The 25,762-nt window shown below is 38.5% G+C and overlaps 4 protein-coding genes across 4 annotated transcripts; all 4 read left to right on the top strand.

Annotated features, from left to right (window-relative positions):
- The first annotated feature begins 1,617 nt into the window (after window positions 1-1,617).
- On the top strand, window positions 1,618-2,340 carry LOC134206899 (uncharacterized). The gene has a single exon (XM_062682642.1). The coding sequence runs from the start codon at window positions 1,618-1,620 to the stop codon at window positions 2,338-2,340; it is 723 nt and encodes a 240-aa protein (XP_062538626.1).
- Window positions 2,341-3,334: 994 nt separating this feature from the next.
- Window positions 3,335-4,102, top strand: LOC134206898 (uncharacterized). The gene has a single exon (XM_062682641.1). It carries the CDS (start codon window positions 3,335-3,337, stop codon window positions 4,100-4,102), a length of 768 nt encoding a protein of 255 aa, XP_062538625.1.
- Window positions 4,103-5,443: 1,341 nt separating this feature from the next.
- LOC134206897 (uncharacterized) lies at window positions 5,444-7,117 on the top strand. The gene has a single exon (XM_062682640.1). It carries the CDS (start codon window positions 5,444-5,446, stop codon window positions 7,115-7,117), a length of 1,674 nt encoding a protein of 557 aa, XP_062538624.1.
- Window positions 7,118-15,185: 8,068 nt separating this feature from the next.
- LOC134209660 (axoneme-associated protein mst101(2)-like) lies at window positions 15,186-21,778 on the top strand (the record flags this gene model as incomplete). Its single annotated transcript, XM_062685668.1, is given in 3 exon segments — window positions 15,186-15,639; window positions 15,951-16,755; window positions 21,400-21,778. Coding segments are annotated over 3 exon segments (1,638 nt in total), but the record flags the coding sequence as incomplete, so codon positions are not given.
- Window positions 21,779-25,762: the final 3,984 nt, after the last annotated feature.

Raw genomic sequence — 25,762 nt, 5'->3', positions numbered from 1 at the left:
TGGTTGATACGCTCTGTCGCTCACTGCTATATGGACGAGTGCGGTCACTGAGGAACGGGATGTTTTCTCGTCTGAAAGTGATTAAATGACACTAAACATATCCTCAAATTGCTGGCTATCATTATCTAATCTTCTTATGAGTTGGAATGGCAATTATGAAACGGAAGAAACATGGCGACGACGAGAAGGGTCGGACGGGATGCACTGTAACGTATGTCCAGGCGAGGAATGCAATTTACTTTAGAAGCTCTGCGAACCGCTGTGAGTGAGTTGCTGTTCATTTTAGAAGCGTATGCTTCTCCGGGATCATTGCCAGTGACCCGATTTTCTAATGAGGATGATTTTATGACGTATGTGTGTTTTAGTAGCTTTGCTGGTTGTGTCGGCAAGTGGATGAGATTTGATATTGATTGCGAATTTGTTTGATCAACAAACGGATGGTTTGTAAGAAGCATCATGAAGGAGATCATATTGTGAGATTCTTGACAAAAGATGTAAAGCAACTAGAATCATCAATCAATTTAAGTCATTAAAGAAAAGTGTTTAGTACGATAGGCAACACAGACATGTTCCACAGCACCGAAACAATATTAGTCTCCCTTATACATCTCGAATCAATATTGCTATTGCACATTCTGTATACTCTAACGATAGGTACCGATCGACCGCGGTCGGCTATTATCGCGCATAAAATCACCACACTGACCCTTGTGTATCGTAATATATATACAGGGTAGTAAGTCAGTTAGCTATCGACACCGACCGTGCGCGCATGTACACCACGAATAAAGTTGCTCGGGCAATTTCATAGAAAGCAATAAAATTTTAGTTATTGAAAAGCTTGGCTTGGGTATCCGTCATAAGAGTGAACAGTGGACAATTGAAGTCGGCCATTAGCGTCGTGAAGAGAAGCAGATAATAAGTGAAGTCAGTCATCGAACCATCCAACACTATCATTTGACCGGTCGCTGACCCATATTGAAGCTTGCTAGTTGGTGACCACGGAGGAGGAACACGAGAGCGTGGAAGGAAACCTGGAAGGATTACGGAACGGAACAAGGATTGGAATCGGGGAAGTACTATTTCGTGATCTGTGGTGTCATCATGCATGAGATGCGCACCAAATAATTTGTGGGTAATTGAAGCAATAAAACGGCATGCTGAAATGCCAATTAAATATGAAATAGTTCATGCGGTTTTCTTTTGGGAATCTGATCCTGGTGTCCTCTTGATTGGCGGTCTTGGTTTCTGCTGGCGTTGTTCGGCGTGGCGTGGCTTGTTGTTCGTTCGGTTGGTTCCCCTGCTGCAGTCAACCAATTTGCTTGAATTCTGTCATTGTCATCCCGTGGGATGTTGAGGAATCGCGAATCGTCGAATTACTGTGGAATAGTGCTAAAAGTGATGTGTGAATATGACTATCAATTTCCATTGATTGATTGAATCAATTACAGTGCGGACTTAGTTCGAAGAAACTAGTGGTGGTGATACTAATTCACTGTGAACTGTGACTGTTCGGTGTAGCTTAGACTATTTGGGGATTGATTCATTTCAATTAGTGTGGCTTAAATAGACAATCAGTACTTAGAAAAATAATAGTTGGAGAGTGATAAAGAGAAGATGGCGAGTGAATTGAAGGAATTGAAGCGGCAAGCGCGACAGCTACAGAATACCTTCGATGGGGTGAGGCGCTTTATCGATAGGTTTAAGAAAGAGAAGCACTACGCGCACATCGACACCAGGCTAGAGATGCTGGAGGCGGCCATGTCGAAATTCTATGCGATTCGGTCAAGAATCAAAGAGGTAGCGGAGGGAATCGCCGAAAAAGGAGTAGCAGAATCGAAGGAAAGCTCCGAGGAACGAACTGCCAGATTGGAGATTCTGGCCGAACGGCGATGTAAAGAAAGCGCAGAAGTAATCGCGGAAACCGAAGACGTTTATTGTGATTTGCGTTCATCCTTGCGATCGTTAAAGAACGAATCCACTCCAGGAGCTGCACCTGCAGTACAGACAACAGTCGCTTCGCTGCCAGCAGTTAATCCTACATCGACAGTTAAATTGCCAGAACTGCGATTGCCAAGCTTCAGCGGTCGTCTTCGAGAGTGGGCTACTTTTCGAGACATGTTCCAGAGCTTAATCCACCGTAACCGTCAGCTGTACGACATGGACAAGTTTATTTATTTAAGGTCATCGTTAGTGGGTGAAGCATTGCAGGAAGTTGCAGCGCTGGAGATGACATCAGCAAACAACGCTATCGCCTGGGATCTTCTGCAGAAACGCTACGAGAATCGGAAACTTATAGTGAAGGCCCATCTAGATGCTCTGTTTGCTGTAGACCGATGAAGCGCGAAAGCTACGAAGCGCTGAATCACCTACTCAGCGAATATGATCGGAACCTTCAAATGATGGAGAAAATCGGGGAGCATACCGCTAACTGGAGCACCATCCTGGTTCATATGGTGTGTTCCAGATTAGATTGTCGCTTCGCTATTGGGAGTCGCATCATTGCTCCAAGGAGGTTCCCAAATACGAAGAACTCATCGAATTTCTGCGAAACCAATGTTCTGTGCTCCAGTCAATTGCTCCAGAAAAACCTTTCACCCACACCAAATTCCGCAAACCGAAAACTTCTGTGAGTCATCCTTCGATGCAGTTTTTCAATCGATGTCCTTTTTGTGGAGAATTCCAGCATTCAGCATTCAGATGCCAGCGGTTCCTGAAAATGAAAGTGCCTGAACGCTACGAGAAGGTGAAAAAGTGTGGTCTTTGCTTAAAATGTTTCTCATCGTCACATCTAGTTTCTGCATTCCGGTGCAACAGAAGGCGGAGCAGTTGCTACGTCGTCACAGATCGCACAGGACCCAAAGGACAAAGCACAGGACCCAACACAAGTTCATTCCCAATCGCAAGCACACTTTCACACCCACAACCCACCACAGATCGTACTCCCTCTCATAACACTAACTCACTGCTGGTGAGCATCAATATTCCATCTCGTCAAGTTCTGTTGTCCACCGCCTTGGTGCGCATAACAGACCAATTTGGAAACATGCAGCTTGCAAGAGCGCTTCTCGACTCATGCTCCGAATACTGCTTCATCACTCGGAGTCTATGCCAGAAGCTTAAACTAGTAGGATTGCCTGATCACCTATCTATAGTCGGTATTGGGGGTACTTCTACGAAATCATCAAGAACGGTGAGCGCAACCGTAATGCCGCGGTCGCTGAAAATTTCCTCCTATGCGGAGCACATTCAGCTACATGTCTTTCCCAAGCTGACATCCGATTTGCCGACCTAATGCGTAAATGTGCAGCACTTGGCGATTCCAGAGCACCTGATGTTGGCGGATCCTACGTTCTTTGAGCCTGGATCAATCGATATGATCATCGGTGCTGAGTATTATTACGATTTACTGGGGGGAGGCAAGATCAAACTATGCGACGGTGGACCCACTCTTCATGAAACCGTTTTTGGATGGGTTGTCTCTGGCCGTGTACCTGGATCATCTCCAGTAGCACAACGAACCCATTCTCACCCTATCACTTCTCCTGATCTCAACGATCTGCTCACCAAATTTTGGGAGCTCGAGTCTTGCCACTCTGGAGGCACGTTGTCCGTGGAAGAATCAGCGTGTGAAGAGATATTCGAACGAGCTCCCATCCGCAATGAAGTTGGTAGATTCGTAGTCACTCTACCAAAAAAGGAAGCTGTCATTCAAAGATTGGGTGACTCCAAGGCCACCGCTTTAAAGCGATTCCATGGACTAGAGCGTCGGTTTGCAACACACAGTACTTTGAAAGAGGCGTATTTCGACTTCATCGAGGAATACAAGTCCATGGGCCATATGGAAGAAGTACTAGAAGGAGAAGAACCTGTCTACTATTTGCCACATCACGCTGTATTGAAGCCTGACAGCACCACCACAAAACTCCGGGTCGTATTCGACGCTTCATGCCGCACGACAACAGGAATCTCCCTAAATGATGGGTTGATGGTGGGTCCAGTTGTCCAGGATGATCTGCACACCATTGCCTTACGCTTCCGGTTTTGGAGCCATGCACTCGTTGTAGACGTGGCAAAAATATATAGGATGGTGGACGTTTGACGTGCGGACCAGTTACTCCAGTGCATCCGTTGGATATCGTGCCCTGATGATCCGGTCAAATCGTACAAGTTGACCACAGTCACTTATGGAACTAGCGCCGCATCTTACCTTGCAACAAAGTGTCTGCAACGCTTAGGAACCCGAGTAGACGAAAATAGCTCAATAATATCAAATGTTGATAAGATAGCAAAATGAGATATGGACATGATTGATATAAGAGATAAAAGATCAGAGATAATATCAATATTTTGCACTGAAATATCATAAAAAGATCAAGTTATGCTATTTGTAAGAAGTGATCAATATCATGTGCCATTAGTTTGTTCTTATCCATAGCATATCTTGATATTTAAATGATATTTCGGTGCAAATTTTTGATATTGTTGCCTGTTTTTTTATCTCTTATATCAATCAAGTCCATATCATGTTTTGTTATTCTGTTCATAAGTTCTGCCCGGGAAGTGAAGGCGAAACAACACATCCTGTCGCCGCAAAGACTGTCAAGAAGGACTTTTACGTCGACGACTTATTAACCAGAACAGATAAACTGGACGAAAGCAAGGCTCTTGTAGCTGATTTAATAGATCTGACAAACTCAGCCGGCTTAATCTTGCGAAAATGGAGCTCCAGCAGCGATGAGTTACTTTCTGACGTTCCTATTGGGCTTCGGGATGAGCGGACTTCTTTCGAACTGGACTCGTCAACTTCTGCAGTAAAACCGCTTGGTTTGATTTGGGAGCCAGCAGCCGACATCTTCAAATTCACCATACTAAACCTTGCATCGGAGGCAAGTATTACCAAGAGAACCGTATTGTCGGAGCTAGCAAAGATTTTCGACCCACTCGGGTAGTTGTACAAGCAAAAATTTACCTGCAAACTTTATGGAAGCAGAAATGTGACTGGGACGATTCAGCTACACAGGATCTGGACCGAAATTCGAAGGAATCTCATGGCATTGGATACTCTCACCGTACCCCGTTGAGTGTCATTCTCCAACGATCTTGCCACGGTAGAGTTGCACGGGTTCTGTGACGTATCAAATGCCGCTTATGGTGCCTCCCACGTTCCAACCCTTCTTTTGGACAGACTCGACAATCGCCAAGTATTGGCTGGCTTCTCCACCATCTCGCTGGCAACTCTTCGTTGCAAATCGTGTTTCGGAGATCCAGCACATTACTAGCAGCGAGGTATGGAACCATGTCCCGAGCAGCACAAGTCAGACAAAAATGGTTACAGCAACTTGATTGTGACTGAATCTGGTCACATATCAGTTGCAGAAACCCATGAGGAACATGTGTGCTGCTAGGGGTTGCTGGTGCAAATAATCCCGCAGATATACAGATGACTCCCGCACAATTAAAATACGAAACGTTGTGGTTTGAAGGCCCACTCTGGTTGCGGCAGGATCGTGCAATAAGGCCCAGCTGTACAGTCCCTCTACGAGACATCGAACAATCCCTTTTAGAAGAACGATCAACTGTTGCGCTGCCAGCTCGAGCGAAATCGCCTAGCGAATTATTCGCTCTTCGATCTTCGTTCACTGATCTCGTTAGATTAGTTGCATACATCCGTCGATTCGTTCACAACTGTTCACCAAACAACCTCGCCAGCAAACGTTCAGGGACAATCAAGCTACAGGAGCTGAACGAAGCGACTGAAGTATTAGTTCGCCTAGCCCAGGGGGATAGCTTTCCCGAAGAAGTAGCAGCTTTGTCTCGCAGTCGAGAAGTAAAAACTTCGTCCAAGATTCATGCGCTCAATCCTATTATGGTTGGGAAAACGATTCGAGTTGGCGGCCGGCTTGCTCATGCACCTATCCCGGAGAGTCGCAAACATCCGATGATTTTACATCATCGTCATCCGTTTACCAAATTAGTCGTGGAACACTACCACCGTAAACTTTTCCACGCTGGTCAGCAGCTACTCGTAGCTTCCGTCAGAGAAAAATTCTGGCCCACAAACGCACGCGATGTGGCTCGTACCGTCTGCCACAAGTGTGTAACATGCTTCCGGAACAAGCAAACTGTACACGAGCAACTGATGGCCGATCTTCCGTCCGTTCGAGTCAACCCTGCAGTCGCTTTTCTGAAGGTTGGTGTAGATCTGTGTGGTCCATTCTACATCAAATATCCAGTTCGTCGCAGAACACCAGTGAAATGTTTCGTGGCGATATTTGTATGTCTGACAACGAAAGCCGTTCACATGGAGGTTGTAGCGAATTTGTCGACGCAAGCTTTCCTTTCTGCTTTCAAGCGATTCGTTGCGGTTCGAGGAAAACCTCAGGTGGTCATGTGCGACAATGCCACCAACTTCGTAGGGACCAACAGAGAATTGGAAGAGTTGCGCCTCCAGTTCCTAGACCAGCAGTTTCAGCATACCGTAGTCCGTACTGCCGAGGATGAAGGAATTCAATTCGACTTCGCCCCGGTCCGTTCGCCGAATTTCGGCGGATTATGTGAGACTGTGGTAAAAACGTTTAAGTGCCACTTTCGTAAGGTCGTTGGGAACCAGCAGCTAAGTTACGACGAACTACATACTATAGTTCAGCAAGTCGCGGCGATTTTGAATTCACGCCCACTAGCTCCTCTCACTAGCGATCCCAACGATTACGCTGCACTGACCCCAGGACACTTCCTCGTAGGAAGACCTCTGACGGCAATTCCGGAACCCGATCTCCAGGAGATACCTGAAAATCGCTTATCCGCCTGGCAGCAATCACAAGATTTCGTTCAAAAGCTTTGGCAAAAGTGGAAGACCCAATATCTTTCGGACCTGCACAACAGGACCAAATGGACCAAAAAGCGCAACAACATCAAGGTCGACACTATGGTTTTAGTCAAGGAGGATAACCTACCTCCACTAAAATGGAAATTGGGACGAGTGGCAGAAATCTACACCGGTGCGGATGGAAACGTCCGAGTAGTGGACGTTCGTACCAAAGATGGGATTTTCAAGAGAGCCATTTCCAAAATCTGCGTTCTTCCAATTAAGGATAACGCACCCACAGACGAATAGCATTAAACTCTTCCATCAATGGTGCCCCGGCACCGCGGAGGTCTTCTTAATGAGGGCCTCCGCTTTCCAGTTAAGAGTTTGTATTTTATTATTTGTATTGGGAACGACCAGGGTAGATAACGAAAAATCCATCTGTTTTGGCTTTTCTGGTCATAGAATTTATAAAGCGGAGTGATTCTACAACATCCGACGTTTCGACCCTTGGTTCGGGCCTCCCTGAAGAAGGCCCGAAACATGGTTGAAGGCGAAACGTACAAGTTCCTAGGTTTCCTGCAACTGAAAGGAATTCGCCATACGACGATCAAGAAAGAGCTGCAGGAAAAGTTCTTGCATCGTGTCAAAGGTATTTTGAAGAGCCTCTTGTCGGCCGGCAACAAGGTGAAGGCGATAAACACGTTTGCTGTGCCCTTGTTGACATACAGTTTCGGGGTGGTGAAGTGGACCAAGACTGACTTGGAGGCGTTAGAACGAGCAGTACGAGTGGCGTTCACTAAGCATCGCATGCGCCATCCAAAATCGTCCATTGAGAGAGTCACTCTGCCACGTACAGTAGGAGGAAGAGGCGTCACCGATATACAAACACTATGTGTTTCCCAGATCCAGCAGTTGCGAAGATACTTCGTGGAAAGCCAGAACCGCCACGAAATCTACCGCTGCAGGAAGTGCAATTCAGTAGGAGAAACGATCGAACATATCGTGTCCGGGTGTTCAGCCTTAGCTGATTCAGCCTATTTCGGTCGTCATAACGAAGTAGCCAAGATTGTGCACCAACAGCTTGCTTTAAGGTCACTCCTGACGGAATCCAAGTTTAAAAGTGCTGGCGTTTTCGGGGGCACACCACTCGATTCGGAAGCAACGCACAACTGTCATTTTTATAATTTCACGCATGCTGCGACGCAGCAAAGCTAAATCAACAAAAATGACAGCTGTGCGCCGCCTCTCAATCGGATGGTGTGCCCCCGAAAACGCGAGCACTTTGGAACTTGGATTCCGTCAGGAGTGACCTTAAAACACAACTTGGTTAACCAGTTTGTCGCCTACTACAAATATGTACCTGTCCCGGTTCTGGAAAATAGTTTCGTGAAGCTGTACATAATAATAATAATAATAATAATAATAATAATGCAAATTGCAGACTTCTGAATATATGTCTCTATCGTTTATGGTTTACAACAAAATTTAGGATTTCCACATAAGAAAAAAAAACACTTTTTTTCGAGAGAAAAGTGCGTTTTCACTCTAGTCCTATTCCGCAAGGTAGACTGTTCTATTCTGTTACATCCTGTTCTACCGAATCGAATTTTGAAGATGGGATAGTACGAAACGCATGCCCTTGAGATTGTAAGCCTCGTCTGACAGTTTGGTTTTGTAAGTTCAATATATAACACTATGTTGTCGAGCCTATCCATAGTAAGGGACTCTGGGAAATCATTGCCCGATAATCGCTTGACTGGTTTGCTAATTTGTCTGCTATTAATCACGAATTGTGTTTCAATGGGCCGTAAAGCGCAGCCTGGCAGTCAGCCCTTGGTCAAATCCATAACTCCGGTGACTATTGCGTACGCGTCCCGGCTTTTGTGTGCGATTCATTCATCGATGAAATCTTGTGTTGATTGATGAGATTTTAATGTTTCGGCGGCGTCGTCAATCGCGTGGGGTGAAAGTTCACGGCTGGGAGGAATTGGTTTTTGCTTACTACTGATGCCGTGGCTCGGTGCAGAAGTTAAATGGAATTTAATTACGTGCAGTACTATACTTGGAGAGCGCGTTCGATTTCAAAAGGCTTGATTGATGCTGCCCGTGAATAAAGTGGGTTTGTTTGTAAATCAATTTTTCATTAAAATTTTAATTGTTTGATATCTCTGCTGAGTTTTTAAAAGGCTTTTGTAGGACTTGGAGGTTCACAGTGGAAGTATTGCATTTTTAAATGGAGCTGTATCATGCTTAGTATCATGCATACATCACGATTCACGGTATTATAAATGAACCGTTTGTTTGAGAAACTACGTATGTAACATTTTTTTACCTTAACGAGATTTTTATATACTCTGAATCCTTGTCAAAAAATCCGTATTCTGGCCAATTGTACTTAAATTGCATATTTCGTCGTGCAACCAAATCGTCATGACGACATCGAAGCACGAAGATTTTATACATTATTATGTAGGGGAACTGTACCGTTTTCCATCTCACTGAACATATATTCATCTCATAGCGAAACAAATAAATACGGCACCAATTTCGTCGTTTCTTTTAGCTAACATGCGTGCTCAATGCTGAAAAAAAATCAGAAAAATAAGAAACAAATACCTTTTCATTGTTTTGCGTGGGATGAATATCGGAGCTATGAGTTCAGGAGCAGTAACCCTATATTTATACACTTTTAATACATTGTCACTAGAAGATTTTTTTTTCAATCCTTTAAAACATACAATTTGAAGTAACGTACGAAGGAGTTTTGAATGTTTTTGATTTATTTGAACCGTTTGTTTGAGAAACTGCATATGTAACATTTTTGGCCAAATTGAGATTTTCATATATTCAGAATTCTCGTCCAAAAATACGTATTCTGGCAAAAAATACGATAAATTTTCATTTGTTCAGGAATGTATGAACAAATTTTTGATTTTTTTTTAGAAACTACATATGTCCACGCACTTTGAAGAGCAATTATGGAGTACTGCTTACAGTTTTGGCACTAAAAATGCCCCAGGGTGTTGAGTTTTGCCACAAACTATTGATCTGTATCGAAAAAATCGAAATTGTGTAAAATGGATTTATGCAGTTTCTCAAATAAATGATTTATTTATGTTACCAGACATCCTGATTTTGGATTGCGCGACTATCTTCGTGGAAGGCATGCGGCACAAGAAAACAAAAAAAATGATTTAGCAATGAGCGGATGCTGCACAAAAAATTCCGAACTTCCTTGTTGTGAATTCACGCACTAGTGGATCTAGCTAAAATAAAATCTAGGATCTAGGCCAAAAACATGTGTGTTGATCGGTGTTTGGAGCTCTATCCGTCCTAGACGAACAAAATAATCTTTTTTGCAGTGGATTGGATGACCTTCAGAGTCGCCATTAATCCTAATAATCGTCGTCATATGGATTAAGAAAAACCCAAATCTGGAGTGGCTTGGTAGGTAGGAACTATAGGAATGTAAATAAAATTCAACTCTGGACTGGATTGGTAGATGGTCGATTGGTCCAAGCTGTGTAAAAAAAAACCAAGTCGAGTGGGTTGATCAATGGCCAGAATAGCCATCGGGTCTGTCGATAATTTGATGGCGCTGGTGAAATTGCTTGTACCAAAAAAAATCGTCTTTGAAGTAAATCAGTTTCCATCATTTAAAGCTCTTCATTTGAGGCTTAAACAGTTTATATAGACCTAAGGGAAACAATCAAACTCATATTATCAATACCCATCGAATATTCAACGTCTTCACTTTGTCTTTTCACCTCACCTGAACTCATACAAGTTTCTGGTTTAATGGAATCGGAAATGCCACTGGAAAAATAGGCAAATAGTTTGTCTGTATAAAATGAGTTGATTTATCTCAAATTCACACAAACTATCTATCGCTACATTCGTGTACAACTGTGTTCAGAATAATAGCAGCGGAGGCCGTTTTTCATACAAAATGGTCAACTTTGACAAGCTGTGACTTTGTACCCCGATGATCGATTGACCTGAAATTTTGGTGAACTACAAATATGATGAAATTTTCATATACTAAGTAACCATTTTTTTAATGACGCGTTCAAAAATTACGCACTAGGCCAAATGATTGTTCAAAAAAATAGTAGTTAATGTTTTGGAAATATCAGGAAAACAATTAATTAGAATGTCATCAATTTGAATTCAGGTGCTGCGAGCCACCAAGTCTTGTGTTTCGCCTTGAGCGTATTGAAAAATCCCCTTCTAGAGCTTCTTCCCCAAAAGCCTGTTCCATGCTCCTTGCCATTTGTTTTTCCTCATCTTATCTTTTACTTCCTCATACGCCAATCAAATGATGAAAAAGACAGTGGAGGCGATAACACAAATTTCCTAAATTGAGGTAAACGCGCCACAGGGAAAAGAAAAAGAAAATGGCTCTCCGGATACTGGTCAAACGGTTGATTACGGAATCGTTGATTACCGTGGAAATCGTCTGATCGCATGAATTGGGAATTTGAGAATAATTTGTGATCACATGGCGCCCTTGCACTATGGGGAATCAGGTGGCCGAAAATAAAAAATCGACTTTCTCTGATTCGTAATTCAAGTTGACCTACTAAATGCTAATGCTTTGGAGCATTAAACCCCAGCATATCAGCACTCTAAGCCATATGGTTATCAAGATATAGGCATTAGAGCCAGACACTTTTCAGTTCTTGAAAAATCAATGCATTATTCAACTGTCAATATCTTCGGCTACAGTAGCTCTTTTCCAACTCTTTAAAAAGTTTCTGAAAGCTTGTTTCATGGACTTGCGAAGAACCGGTTAGTTATGGGAAAATAGTTAGTGAAACATCCGAAAATGACCCGAAGAATTTTTTTTTTTTTTCATACAAAAAGTTCCATACAAAAAAAGTTTCTCAAAGTTTCGCTTAGCGACTACCACTACGACCACTTTGGACCTCCCAGAAGGCATTAAAACAAATTACAGCTGCTTATGGCTGCAAATCTGCGATTCCGATAACTTTTTCGAAAAAAAGTCATTAATTTTGAAACATTAAATGTAATTATTCTCATAATACACGGCAGACTGTGATGGGCTGGATACAAATCCCATGCGTATGACAAAAGAGTATCAAGAACAGTTAAAATAGAGATAGTAGATAACACGAAAAGTGTCGTAGGCTTCGTGGTAGGCCGTGTACACGATAGCTTATGCAGCTATATGATACTCCATTTGGCGTAGGCTCACCAAGAGGAGGCAACTCATTATCTATCAAGTATCAAGCAAATAAATATGAAAAAAAACAATATACTCTTGAGGGTTACGAAAATACTCTAGGCTTCATTTGAAATTATTTCATAAAAAGTAAAATTTTGATATTAATTAAAATCCAATATGTGAATACAAGAAGCAAAAATGTCTGTACCTAAGGACATCTTTCGATAATTATTGGTATGTACCTAGGTGAAATAAATAAACAGAACATTTATGAATGTCTATCTGAGTGTGAGCTGTGATTGCGAAGGTAAATCGTGTGAAGTGTTTGTACTTATTATTTGGTGAATCATGAATTATAGGCAACTCATTGAAGTATTTAGAGCTCACGAGGGGCGTCAGGTAGATCGCGTTGAAAAAGCTTTGGAATATATCTGTCAATGTCATGAGCATGGTGGATGGTAAAGTTCTAAATTACATAACTGGTACGTCATCTATGCGAAATTGCCCAATTTGTAAAGCCACTCCAAATGTAATGACAAGCCTAGAGGTATTATTTTTTTTAAAGAAATACTTGTACATTTTTAAAAACTGTTTTGTTTTTCAAATATTCTAGAAGTTTGAACAAGGATATACACCAGATAGGGATAGGGACACTTATTTATGGAATATCTCCATTACATGCATGGATGCGATTTTTCGAGTGCCTTCTTCACATATCTTACCGAATGGATTTTAAAAAGTGGCAGGTATCAAAGATATTAAAGGAAGCGTACTTGAAGAGAAAACAACTTATACAGAAAAGGCTTTATGATAGCTTTGGTGTGAGAGTCGACCAGCCAAGGCAAGGTGGAGCAGGATCAAGTACAACTGGAAACATTTGTCGACGAGCGTTTTCGAATCCAAATCTGTTAAATGAAGCATTAAATATCAACGAAGAGCTAATTCACCGGTTCTGGAACATTCTGATCGCGATAAACTGCCAAGAGCCAATCAATCCTGAAAAGCTAGACAGTTATTGTAAAGCAACCTACCGGTTATATTTGCAGCTGTATGATTGTTATAAAATTCCTGCTACGGTGCATAAAGTCCTTGTTCATGCTGGGGATATAATTATTCATTCATCAGCACCACTTGGAATGTTGGCTGAAGAAGCAGCTGAGTGTCAACACAAGCACTTAAAAAAAAAGTCGGACTCATCATGCCAGGAAAGCCTCAAGAGAAGAAAATTTACATGACGTTTTCATTCGTGCTATGAACTCGTCGGATCCTTTGATAAGCTCCCTCAACTTAGGTAAGCGACTTCAAAATAAATCTAATCTGGAATATCCAGAAGATGTTCAAAGTTTTTTAGTGACTGAAACTTCTTGCAATACAACAGATTCGAGTACAGAAAAATATACCATAGCAGATATTTTAATCGATCTTGAAGAAATAAATGATGATTTTGTTGAGGATGTTCATGTACATAATGAATAAATAAATGTTGTTGCAGTATACTTATATATCTTGAAGCTTTTATTGCATGGAGTTCGTTTAGCTTTAATAGAGCTTTATTTTGTATTCCCTTCACTTGTTTTACGGGTTAAGAGCCTGGACCAATCTGAAAAATCCTACAAAGACAACCTGTTACGTATGTAGATGCAATGGCCTGTATTTGACGGAGTCCTTGTGCAACTTAGAACATCTGCACAACTCAATTCACATAAAAACAGTATACAATTTTCTAGTTTGAACTCTACAGGTCTGCGCTGCAATAAAATACACATCTATAGACTGCTGTGTACATGAGACATTCGTAGATAAAAGGTATATATTCCATAGAGATCAAAGGTCTGTATTCCAGGGAGTTTGGAGACCTTAGAAGTAATAACGACCTGCAAAACAAGTATTTCACATCTTTTAGACAATAATCTACGATATAAGTGTGAAATATTGCAGAAATGAAATGAAAATATTTTCGGCCACCTACTTGTATGGAGCCACCCCATAGTGGCCTTGGTCGGGGCTAACCTGGCCTACCACACGTTTAATTCACTTACTATATGGTTAAAAAAAAACATGAAAACGATTTTATTCCAAAATTGTGTATTTCCATAATAAATGATCGATAATATGCGCCCCGCCGAAATGATTTACAAACTAGGGCAATATACATAGTTCACTTAATAAGTTTTTATGAATTTTATACATATTTCCTTAACATGCTTAACAGTTATAATATTATACTTTGTCCAGCAATAATACTGTTATAGAATCTGTATGAAACAGTTTTGATTGACAATTAAACCATTCAGCACAATCAAATTCAATGTCAATCGCCTAAACCTGGTCCGTGGTACCTTGTAGACGACGTTCAGTAATGTGATTGGGCGGTAGTTGCTACAATCCAGCTTGTCGACCTTTTTGTAGATGAGTCACCCAGGGACGGGAATGGTTGACATTTCTTTTTACCATTCATTCTTTCATGCAAAAAAAATAAAAACAAAACCACGGCAGCCGCAGCCGCGGCCACGCCAAGCAGACGACAGTCAGCTCATGTTTTTTTTATTTTCCCTCCCCGTTTTTGGTGGGTAATCATTTTAGAGATAAGAACAAATAAATCAGTACCTACGGATAGCACTCCTTCTAGGCTTTGCGCCACAAGTAATTAAACTCGATTCTGTGCTGTTTACGCTGCGCACGAGCTTACCGCACGCAACAAACAAACAGTTTGCTACATTTTTTTGGTGCACCGTGTGGTGCATGAAATTTGACTGATAAAATGTAAATATTCGCATAATCAGAGTGTTTTAATGTACATTTCCCAACACTGCACGTGACACCTTCCATCCACTGCTGCGGCAAAACCTTGTGAGAATTAAGAAGAAAGAAGAAAGAAGAAAAAAAAAGAAAGAAGAAAGATGAAAAAAAAAAGAAAGAAGTGAGAAGAAAGAAGAAAGAAGTAAGAAGTAAGAAGAAAAAACCCAGATTAATCCACCTACAGTGAGATTATGACCCTTCCTTAATTAATATTTTCAGACTCCAGTATTTAAAACGTGATAAAACTACTCAACCTTCCACGGCGATTGAAAGTGTAAATGACACAAATAATTGCCTACCAAAAGGCGGATTCCATGGGTTGAGTGACAACAAAAAAGAAGAAAGAAGAAAGAAGAAAGAAGAAAGAAGAAAGAAGAAAGAAGAAAGAAGAAAGAAGAAAGAAGAAAGAAGAAAGAAAGAAGAAAGAAGAAAGAAGAAAGAAGAAAGAAGAAAGAAGAAAGAAGAAAGAAGAAAGAAGAAAGAAGAAAGAAGAAAGAAGAAAGAAGAAAGAAGAAAGAAGAAAGAAAGAAGAAAGAAGAAAGAAGAAAGAAGAAAGAAGAAAGAAGAAAGAAGAAAGAAGAAAGAAGAAAGAAGAAAGAAGAAAGAAGAAAGAAGAAAGAAGAAAGAAGAAAGAAGAAAGAAGAAAGAAGAAAGAAGAAAGAAGAAAGAAGAAAGAAGAAAGAAGAAAGAAGAAAGAAGAAAGAAGAAAGAAGAAAGAAGAAAGAAGAAAGAAGAAAGAAGAAAGAAGAAAGAAGAAAGAAGAAAGAAGAAAGAAGAAAGAAGAAAGAAGAAAGAAGAAAGAAGAAAGAAGAAAGAAGAAAGAAGAAAGAAGAAAGAAAAAGCGACAACGAAGAAAGACACTAGAACAAAAAAGAAAAAAGAAACAAAAAAGAAGAAAGAAGAAAGAAGAAAGAAGGAAAAAGGAAGGAGGAAGAAGAAAGAAGAAAAAAGAAAGACGAAAGAAGGAAGAATTAAGAATAAAGAAGAAAGAAGAAAGAAGTAAGAAGAAAGAAAGAAGAAAGAAGAAAGAAGTAAGAAGAAAGAAAGAAGAAAGAAGAAAGAAGAAAGAAGAAAGAAGAAAGAAGAAAGAAGAAAGAAGAAAGAAGAAAGAAGAAAGAAGAAAGAAGAAAGAAGAAAGAAGAAAGAAGAAAGAAGAAAGAAGAAAGAAGAAAGAAGAAAGAAGAAAAGAAGAAAGAAGAAAGAAGAAAGAAGAAAGAAGAAAGAAGAAAGAAGAAAGAAGAAAGAAGAAAGAAGAAAGAAGAAAGAAGAAAGAAGAAAGAAGAAAGAAGAAAGAAGAAAGAAGAAAGAAGAAAGAAGAAAGAAGAAAGAAGAAAGAAGAAAGAAGAAAGAAGAAAAAAGAAAGAAGAAAGAAGAAAGAAGAAAGAAGAAAGAAGAAAGAAGAAAGAAGAAAGAAGAAAGAAGAAAGAAGAAAAAAGAAAGAAGAAAGAAGAAAAAAGAAAGAAGAAAGAAGAAAGAAGAAAGAAGAAAGAAGAAAGAAGAAAGAAGAAAGAAGAAAGAAGAAAGAAGAAAGAAGAAAGAAGAAAGAAGAAAGAAGAAAGAAGAAAGAAGAAAGAAGAAAGAAGAAAGAAGAAAGAAGAAATAAGAAAGAAGAAAGTTGAAAGAATAAAGAAGAAAGAAGAAAGAAGAAAGAAGAAAGAAAGAAGAAAGAAAGAAGAAAGAAAAAAAAGAATGAAGAAAGAAGAAAGAAGAAAGAAGAAAGAAGAAGAAAGAAGAAAGAAGAAAGAAGAAAGAAGAAAGAAGAAAGAAGAAAGAAGAAAGAAGAAAGAAGAAAGAAGAAAGAAGAGAGAAGAAAGAAGAAAGAAGAAAGAAGAAAGAAGAAAGAAGAAAGAAGAAAGAAGAAAGAAGAAAGAAGAAAGAAGAAAGAAGAAAGAAGAAAGAAGAAAGAAGAAAGAAGAAAGAAGAAAGAAGAAAGAAGAAAGAAGAAAGAAGAAAGAAGAAAGAAGAAAGAAGAATGGAGAAAGAAGAAAGAAGCAAGAAGAAAGAAGAAAGAAGAAAGAAGAAAGAAGAAAAAAGAAAGAAAAAAGAAGAAAGAAGAAAGAAAAAAAGAAAGAAAAAAAGAAAGAAAAAAGAACAATGAAAAAAAGAAAAAAGAAAGAAGAAATATGGAAGAAGTGCGAAGAAAGAAGATTAAGTAGCGGTAACTTTTCGAGTTGGAACCGTTTTTGAATTCTAGTTCAACTGGCTCCACTTAACTCTCATCCTCTAGGCACTAAAATGACTTCAAAAATCATTACTACTTTGATTGTCAACCGATTTTGACGATTCATCTACCATATGAATCAGATAAGAAAATTATTTTGAGCTTTTTAGTGGAATACAAGTTATAAGATGAGTCTCATTGACTTCAATTACTATCAGAGTCTCTGACAGATAGCTGACTGTTGGCTAACTTGTACTTGACTCGACGATCATTTTCTTCAAGTCGAGTCAAGTACAAGACACTGAAGACGGCCTTACTGTTGAGGTCGAAATACGTATCTGTCAGGATACAATTAAGTGGTGGAATTCAATGGGATTGCTTAAACTCGTCTTATGACAGGTGATATGAATCAGTTTTTTTTTTCCTGTTCGGGTGTACCACTGCGACCAATTATTAGATCTATTATAGCGATACCCTTATCCTTAGTGTTTAAGTGCATGTCGAATTACTCCAGTGCTATTGAGAAGCAATGCAGTATCGGTTTCGATACAGTTGTTTGTTTTGTTTTTTTAAGACCACCATGACAAGGTCCCGCTATTTAGACCCTTCATAGAGAGCAATCCCATTGAAGGTGCGCCCCTTATCAATAGGAAATCAATTCTTTTCTTGAGAAAACAGAACAGTAATACTGTTTTTGGCCATGCATCGGAGCCCTAGCCACATCCTTGCCTTGCTTCTAGAATATCACCAGTAAAACTCTTAAAACCCGGGATTTAGCTCTGTCTACAAGACCATTTCAAGCAAGAGAATTTGTTCAGTAATAAGAACTTCCGTGTGTTCCTCTCACTACCATTTTTCACCAGTTCATGAAGAGTTAGTACGTATTTAAACCCCTAACTCGATTTTTCCAGCAGTCAGTTCAGCCTAGGACCGGGTCCGAGTTTTTTTAACTGATTGCTTGAAAAGTTGTTTCCGCTGCATACAGTTTAGCCTCAAACAAGAGGAATTAGAGTCTTTCAACTGTCTGCAAGGTAACATTAATTATGTTTTATTTCTGAGACTGCTGTTGGTAGCGGGGACGAAATACGATGAATCCTTAATTACCACAACTTATTGCCCTAGCTAGAAAAATGGATTAAGCTAGGGCTCTGTTTGGTAGATCTTACACCGCAACACACTACGTCAAAGTGATCTACCGTGTTACGGGACATATGAATCAGTTGGGTCTCTAGTGTTCAAAACTGGACAGTGAATAGGAACTGGCAACCTGGGACATGAATGAGGTACAATAAATGATTATTCTTCATGTTTTTGCCTTTCTCGTACAACAAAGTTGTACCGAAAGGCTATCATTTCACTCCAAATTTGAACTTTTGATAGAAGTCCCGGAGACCCATAGTGTTATGTAATTATCTGACTCAGCTCGATGAGCTGAACAAATGTCTGTCTGTCCGTGTGTGCGTGTGTGTGTGTGTATGTGTGCGTGTGTGTGTGCACAAAATGCCATAAAAAACATTAGCCAAATTTTCACATAGAAACTCTTAACCGATTTTCTTGCAACAAGTTGCATCCGACAGAGACTAAAACACTGTTGATCACTATTGAATTTCATAATAATTGCAAATTGCAAAAAATAGATAATATTAAAATAGTGATGAGACACAGTCACATAGAACAATAATGTGTTATGAAAAATGCCTTGCATCTATACATATTTTTAAAGTTTATCCGTGGCTTGCTCCCATTGAGAGTTTCATCGTACTATAAAGATGCTCGTGTTGCACGCATTTAGGCGTAAGTATGCTCTTCGTTCAGTTTCATAGTACTATGAAATTGTCCGAAAGCCAAAATTCGAACATAGGAAATTCGAGAAACTTTTGGCAGCGCCATCTGTCGTCTGCTAGTGTAAATTTTCTATCATAATATTAGATGGTGTAACTGTTTTGCCTTTCTTGTACATCATCAAGGTGTAAGCGTAAAGGCTACATTTATTACCTTTTTACGCGAGAAAGGCGCCATCACCGCTAGGTGGATTAATCTGGGTTTTTATTTTAATCCTGATTTTGAAGGCTCAAATACGGAGAAGCATAACAGAGCAGAAATCAACAACTCAACAAACATTACCACTCTGCAAGTATTAAACCCACGTTTTTAAACAGCAACCTCTTCTTGATCAATTTGAACCAATTTAAATATTAATCAGCAAAGTTTGTGACAATTAATCCTACACCAAAAAATTATGAATATCACAGGTGACGTATGTGAATAAAATAACACAAAACCACATGACATAAACTGAATCGTATATTTTTCAATTTTAGATGATTTAAAATTACATGTCGTCATGAAATCTAAACGCAGCATCCGTTACGACGCACCTAACGCTCTAGCAGTCGATGACTTGATGCAGTGAAATACTTGTTCAGTGTAAATCGTGAAACCTGCTTTACTTCGATCACCACTCAGCGGGCTTATGTTCGATTCTCGTTCTAGTCCTTCAATTTTTTCGTCAATAAAGTTGTGATGTAAAATTAAAGTATCACCCAATTTTATTTTTATTTTTTATCGCAATTCATGCAAACTTTGTGCTATTTGGTAGTGCAAGAAGTCGCAAATGCATTGTCCGTGAGTAGTCATATAAAAATATTACAGATACCACGTAAAAAAGCTTTTTTGAAAAGTCGTGAAAAAATGGATTTCAAAAAGTGCCTGGGCAATACGCCCCACCTTAGCCAGTGACGTTTCATAGCCCTTCATTATTATTTTTTCTATCCCATAATAAAAAGGTTACAAATCCTTATGTGCTTGATATTAAAAAGCCAACATAAGTCCATTCAAACAGGTGTGAATTACATTTTAATATTTTCCATATAATTTGGAAGCCACTGCTGCAGGCTCGCTGCGCTTGTGTCCAGTTGGTAAGGGCATATCGTCCTGCCTACACTGGGGCGTTTTGGCCAGTGAAACATGTTTTCGAAAATCGTTACATTTTTGAAGATGGAAGCAATTTCATATCATATTAACCACTGAGAAAAGTTATTTTGTTGCCCAACTGAGTGTTCGAGTGCATGTTTTGTGCATGCGTCGCTCCAGAATGTTGAGCAAACGAACATGAAAAGTTACATCAAAACTGTAACTTTTTGTATTTTGCTATTATTTTCATTGTGTAATACAAAAATACTTCCACATTCACATAGTATGATGGGTTTACAAATAAAAGGTACCAACTGATTTTTACTCTTAATTAGTTATAGTTTTCTAGAAATCGAAGGGGGTCGTTTTGGCCAGGTGGGGCGCATTATACCGTCTTACACTAGTGCGCGCGGTCTTTTCCGGAACCAGATGGCCAATTCCTGTTCTCTTCCCAGTTTTGAAAACTAGAGACCTAACTGAATCGTCAGAATCGGTAGAGAATCAAAGAAGTTATGATTTATGAGTATTGTTTTGTGGCTAACAGTATCAAGGGAGGATGAGACTTGGATGCCAAGCAAGACGACCTAGAACTCCAGTTTTCTTGCTTGTAAGCAATATCCACGCAAACCAACACCATCAATACATAGGTGAAGGCTTCTACTACCTTCGATATCTGTCAAATTTCTTGGCTTGGCTTCGTAGATGGCAGTGGATGGTGTTGATGTTGTTGGTGATTCTGTTGGAGTGCTGATGCATTTTGACGTAGGACTACGTCTGTCTTTCCTATATTGGGGATATACTTTGCGATTGTGAAAATGGTGACCCAAAAAAAACATGTGCTAACCCACGCTATCCGCTTCGGAATCCACCAAGAGGAATCGGAGTGATCGAGACCTATCGCAATCTTCAATCCGATCTTCAGAACGGACATAACAACTTAGCGTGAAGGATGTCAAGTTCCTTCACACATCGAAAAGAGAAAAAAATTATCACATCGGTTTGTTTGAATAGAGTTCGTGAATGCAGCAATTTATATGCTAAAACTTGTTAGTCCTTTTTTTTTAATTGGAAATTTCTTGTATTCGCGCACATTATTTGTCCCATTATTTGAGATTCCGATAGCTAAAAGAAACATTGAAATTCCTTAGAAAATAGTACAAGTTAAACTAGCTACGCAGTCTTTGAAGATTGAACGCCAAAAGAGAAAAAAAGAGAAAAGATGAGAAAAATAAAGAAGAAGGAAGTAAAAGGAAGAAAAACAAGTTAAGAATGAATAAAGAAAAAAGAAAAGGAAAGAAGAAAAAAGGAAGAAGAAAGATTGAAGAAAAACGAAGATAAAAGCCTGTAATCGCTTATTATATGAAGAAAGTTGAATGCAAAAGAAGAAAAAAGAGAGTAGAATGAATAAGTCGAACAAAATAGAATGTTGCCTAAACCGAATGTTTCCGAAATCGAATGCGGTCTGTACTTAATCCTGCAAAATCATCAACCAATCAAACTCAATTATATTTAGAAAACCGGTTCCAAGAAAGAAGAAAGAAGAAAGAAGAAAGAAGAAAGAAGAAAGAAGAATGAAGAAAGAAGAAAGAAGAAAGAAGAAAGAAGAAAGAAGAAAGAAGAAAGAAAAAAGAAGAAAGAAGAAAGAAGAAAGAAGAAAGAAGAAAGAAGAAAGAAGAAAGAAGAAAGAAGAAAGAAGAAAGAAGAAAGAAGAAAGAAGAAAGAAGAAAGAAGAAAGAAGAAAGAAGAAAGAAGAAAGAAGAAAGAAGAAAGAAGAAAGAAGAAAGAAGAATGAAGAAAGAAGAAAGAAGAAAGAAGAAAGAAGAAAAAAAAGGAGAAAGAAGAAAGAAGAAAGAAGAAAGAAGAAAGAAGAAAAAAGAAGAAAGAAGAAAGAAGAAAGAAGAAAGAAGAAAGAAGAAAGAAGAAAGAAGAAAGAAGAAAGAAGAAAGAAGAAAGAAGAAAGAAGAAAGAAGAAAGAAGAAAGAAGAAAGAAGAAAGAAGAAAGAAGAAAGAAGAAAGAAGAAAGAAGAAAGAATAAAGAATAAAGAATTGTCTTGTCTTGTCTTAGCACATGCACAGCCAGTATCGAAAAGCATCCTGGAAATGTTGGTTGTGTTCCCGAGCATTTTCTTGTCTGCATTAATATTTGCAGCATATCATAAATATGACACAAGTATTAAAACGGCCAGGCCCACCGTGCAGGCTTGAATTTGGGAGACAATCCATAACTCCCCGGTAATCAGATTATTTAGAAATAAATAACATGATCAACGAAGAGTTTTGAATCTACGAAAGGAAGAAACGGGGACAGTCGTACCAACTGTTTCACATTCAGGTGAAAATATGATTGACGAAATCGTTGGGAGTGACTTTGCTAAGAAGATTAATGTACATTCCTTGGGTCCTCGACGTCTCGGGATGGGACACAGTTTTTAGTCTAGTGCCCTGGATAATACATTGATGGGCAAAAGTATTCGCATAAATTAAGATAGATTACTATGAAAACATGACGAATACTTATGTACATCAGTATACATATAGGCCTAGGCTTAAGCGCCATTACTCGCTCTCTGGAACGAGAAAAAGAAACAAAAGCGATGAAAATCAAGCGAAAACTCATTGACGATAAAATTACACCATATTTTTACTTACACTCCATATTTTCCGTCCTTGGAATCGTTTTTTCAACTACTCCCGACAAAACACAATTTATTGAAATTGCTTACCACAAATTTTCGCGAAAAAAGAGTGAGGAGTGAAAAAAATATCATCAAGAAAGCCGATTTTCGTTCATTCTAGGTTCCGTTCTCCCAGGTTCATTCTAAAGAAAAGAGGAGTTAGTCAAAGATGTTTTTCACCACAAACAGAAATCATAATATTTATATTTATCAGAAAGCAATGCAAACAAATCCTATCCTTAGTATGCGTTTGGAAAAGAAAGATGATTAAACGACAGCAAGGTCTATGATACGTTTGAACCTACGGGACAATCCATCTGGATTATTGAGAAAGAAGAAAGATTTAAGAAAAAAAAAGAAGAAATAAAAGTGAAGAATGAATGAAGAAAAAAGAAGAGGAAAGATAAAAAATTAAGAAGAAAATTGAAAAAAAAATAAGACAGAACAAGGAAGTAAAAGGAAGAAATACAAGTTAAGAATGAATAAAGAAAAAAAGAAAGGAAAGCAGAAGAGAGATATTGAGAGATATGGAGATATGGAAGAGAGGAAAAGAAAGAAGAAAAAGTATCCATGGAAGAAGAAAAAACAGCCCGAAGGATGAAAGAAGGAAGGAAGAAGATTGAACGATGAAGAAAAAATAAGGAAGTAGGAAGGGAGAAGAAGGAATAAGAAAGAACTGACTTCTCACTACTAATTTCATACTTCTTATTTCTCACTTCTCACTTCTCATTCGGCGTAAGAACCGTTTGTTCCAATGATCGTTCGGCATAATGGTCGTTTTACTTTATGACCTTCGGTCTAATGGCGTAGTACGAAGCCTTCAATGCGTCATTATTGTTTTTTGGTCGAAATACATATGCACAGCCAATTATTAAACACGCCTCAAGAACGAAACACTTTTTCGTTCTATAGACAAGTGAAGACATTCAACCAAACAAGCCTAATAATCATTTTGTTGATTTATATTTCGTCACAATCGCGTCACAAGATCGCAAAAACTATTTCTGAGCATTGTTTCAAAATGACAACCTGAAATTTATTCATAAAATAAACTGATTTCCAGCTACATTCACATTTCTCGCTTAACTTTTCAAAAGAACCTAAGTAACATGTTTTTCATAAAATAATAAGAATATTGGAATCAACAGTACAATTTGAAAGCTTTTGATTGCAGTACTCAAATGAATTTATGAAAAAAGTATCACGTAGGTTGTTTTGAAAAGTTAAGCAAGTTTTCTCCTCGCCCAGCCAGTCCTTTCCGATTCGTGTGCTATTTGCGACTATTATAAGCTTTGATGTATATATTTTTATTCCCGTGCCAAAAGGTGTCCTCAGTTTTTGTGCATCCCAAAACGATTCCGCGCCGAGTATAATTTTTTCACAAAACGAAAAGTCAATAACAGTGGCACAAGGGCGAACAATAAAAAAATAAAAGTTTCACTATAGGCAACGGAACGAAAACATGAACAACCATTCTAGCCCGTGACTAGTGTAGTGAGTGGCCGCCAACCGGGCAAACGTTATGAATATGCAAAGCCACTCCTAGGATAATAGTAATAACAGGATTGTGAAGAGCTTCGTCGAATGGGTGTTGTGATGTTGATGATGATGATGATGATCACATTGAAGCACGAACAACGAAAGGAGCGGGCGATTTCATGCGAACCATCAACAGGACAAACCATGAGACAGACAAATAATTTGCGATGAAATTAGTGTTATTCGGTAGACGTGCCCTTATTTGTTTAGTTCGATTGTTTTCCATAAGATAGGGTTAATTGTTCCGCAGTGGAACCCCTGCAGATGTTTCTTTTTGGGGAAAATTGATTACGGCTGGGACGTCACGTGGGGCCATTAAGATGTTTTTTGAAGAACATTTTTGTTGTTCGACCACCCCTGTCTGAGAGAGTTCATAAGGCATTACTCCATACTTCAGTTCAGTACGTATTGCTGGTCAAACAGATCATTTAATGTAATTTTTTACAAATAGGATAACTTTTCTCACGAGGTGACCCACATAGTTAGGAGCTTATGTCAGAAAGCATTGTGAATTTATACTAGGCACTTTGCATATTTTGTTGGTAAAAGTTGGAAATTTAGATTTTGGGTTAAATAATCATCAACCTTGCTATAGAATTTTTCATGTATTCTGTAAAAAATAGTAATACCCAAGAAATTATTTGCACTATATTACGTCAAATGATCATTTAGGTTAATATACGATGATTTATAACTTGTAACTTGATGTATCTCCTACTATGAGTCAATTTTGGCAGGAAATCAACAACCTATTGATTTATTCGAGATATTTACAGATAATAGTTTATATTATTGTCATAATTTTTTAACAGAAATTGATACCATAAAAACAAATATCCATATATTACATTAAACTTGATTTTAAGACATTTTTTGGGACAAATAAGTGAAAAAATTCATTAATTATGTATTAAAAAAAAAGTTTCTGAGTCTCTAGACCCTAGGATTTTTTTCAATGCATCTACGAATATTTGTTATTTGTATAGTATCATTGACAAAATTATAATTGAATCAATCGTTATTATGTTAACTTAGTTATATTGTTTAGCTTTATTATTTCATAAGGAGAATTTGGGTGAAACGCTCAAAGAAACGCATATTATTTCCTATCTATTATCCCAAATCGACTAATATATTTATCTTATCTCTAGCTGTGAAATCGGGTATGAGTTTGGTATGCATTTAAAAAATCGAGGTTCCCAATAAATCACAAATAAACACTTGCGAAAATGCTTCATTCATTAGTAATTGAAAATGAAAATTCAAACGTAGCAATTTAAATACTTATTTTGTACCCCAAAATCCTTTAAATTTCAACTTTTTACAAACAAAGATGTATAGTGCTTTTCTAGTAGATTCGTATGAATGAGAGAACACATCTTTTAGTACAATACTTGGAAGATAAAGCATAAGAAAATATGATAAATCAGTGATGTATGGGATATTGGGCAAAACTGCATTAATAACTAGTATCATGAAGTGTCTCACGTCATAAAACATGTCTCACTTGATTTTTTGGAAAACTCCTTCGAATAAGCTCTTAATCTTCTATGTGCGTTGTCTGTAAAAACAATGTTGCTAGTTTTGAATAAAAATTACATTGAATAGATGAAGGAATTAAATCCCTATAAATTCAATATTTTACTGAATTATATGATTTTTGTTATTTTAATTAT

Source organism: Armigeres subalbatus, chromosome 1 (genome assembly GCF_024139115.2).
Source record: "Armigeres subalbatus isolate Guangzhou_Male chromosome 1, GZ_Asu_2, whole genome shotgun sequence".
NCBI lineage: Eukaryota > Metazoa > Arthropoda > Insecta > Diptera > Culicidae > Armigeres > Armigeres subalbatus.
Note: the sequence above shows the minus strand (reverse complement) of the source record. Positions and strands in the feature narration are given on the sequence as shown.

Excerpts from the sequence above, each read along its gene's own strand:
- LOC134206899 (XM_062682642.1), top strand. The coding sequence starts at position 1,618 with ATGGCGAGTGAATTGAAGGAATTGAAGCGGCAAGCGCGACAGCTACAG.
- LOC134206897 (XM_062682640.1), top strand. The coding sequence starts at position 5,444 with ATGACTCCCGCACAATTAAAATACGAAACGTTGTGGTTTGAAGGCCCA.
- LOC134206898 (XM_062682641.1), top strand. The coding sequence starts at position 3,335 with ATGTTGGCGGATCCTACGTTCTTTGAGCCTGGATCAATCGATATGATC.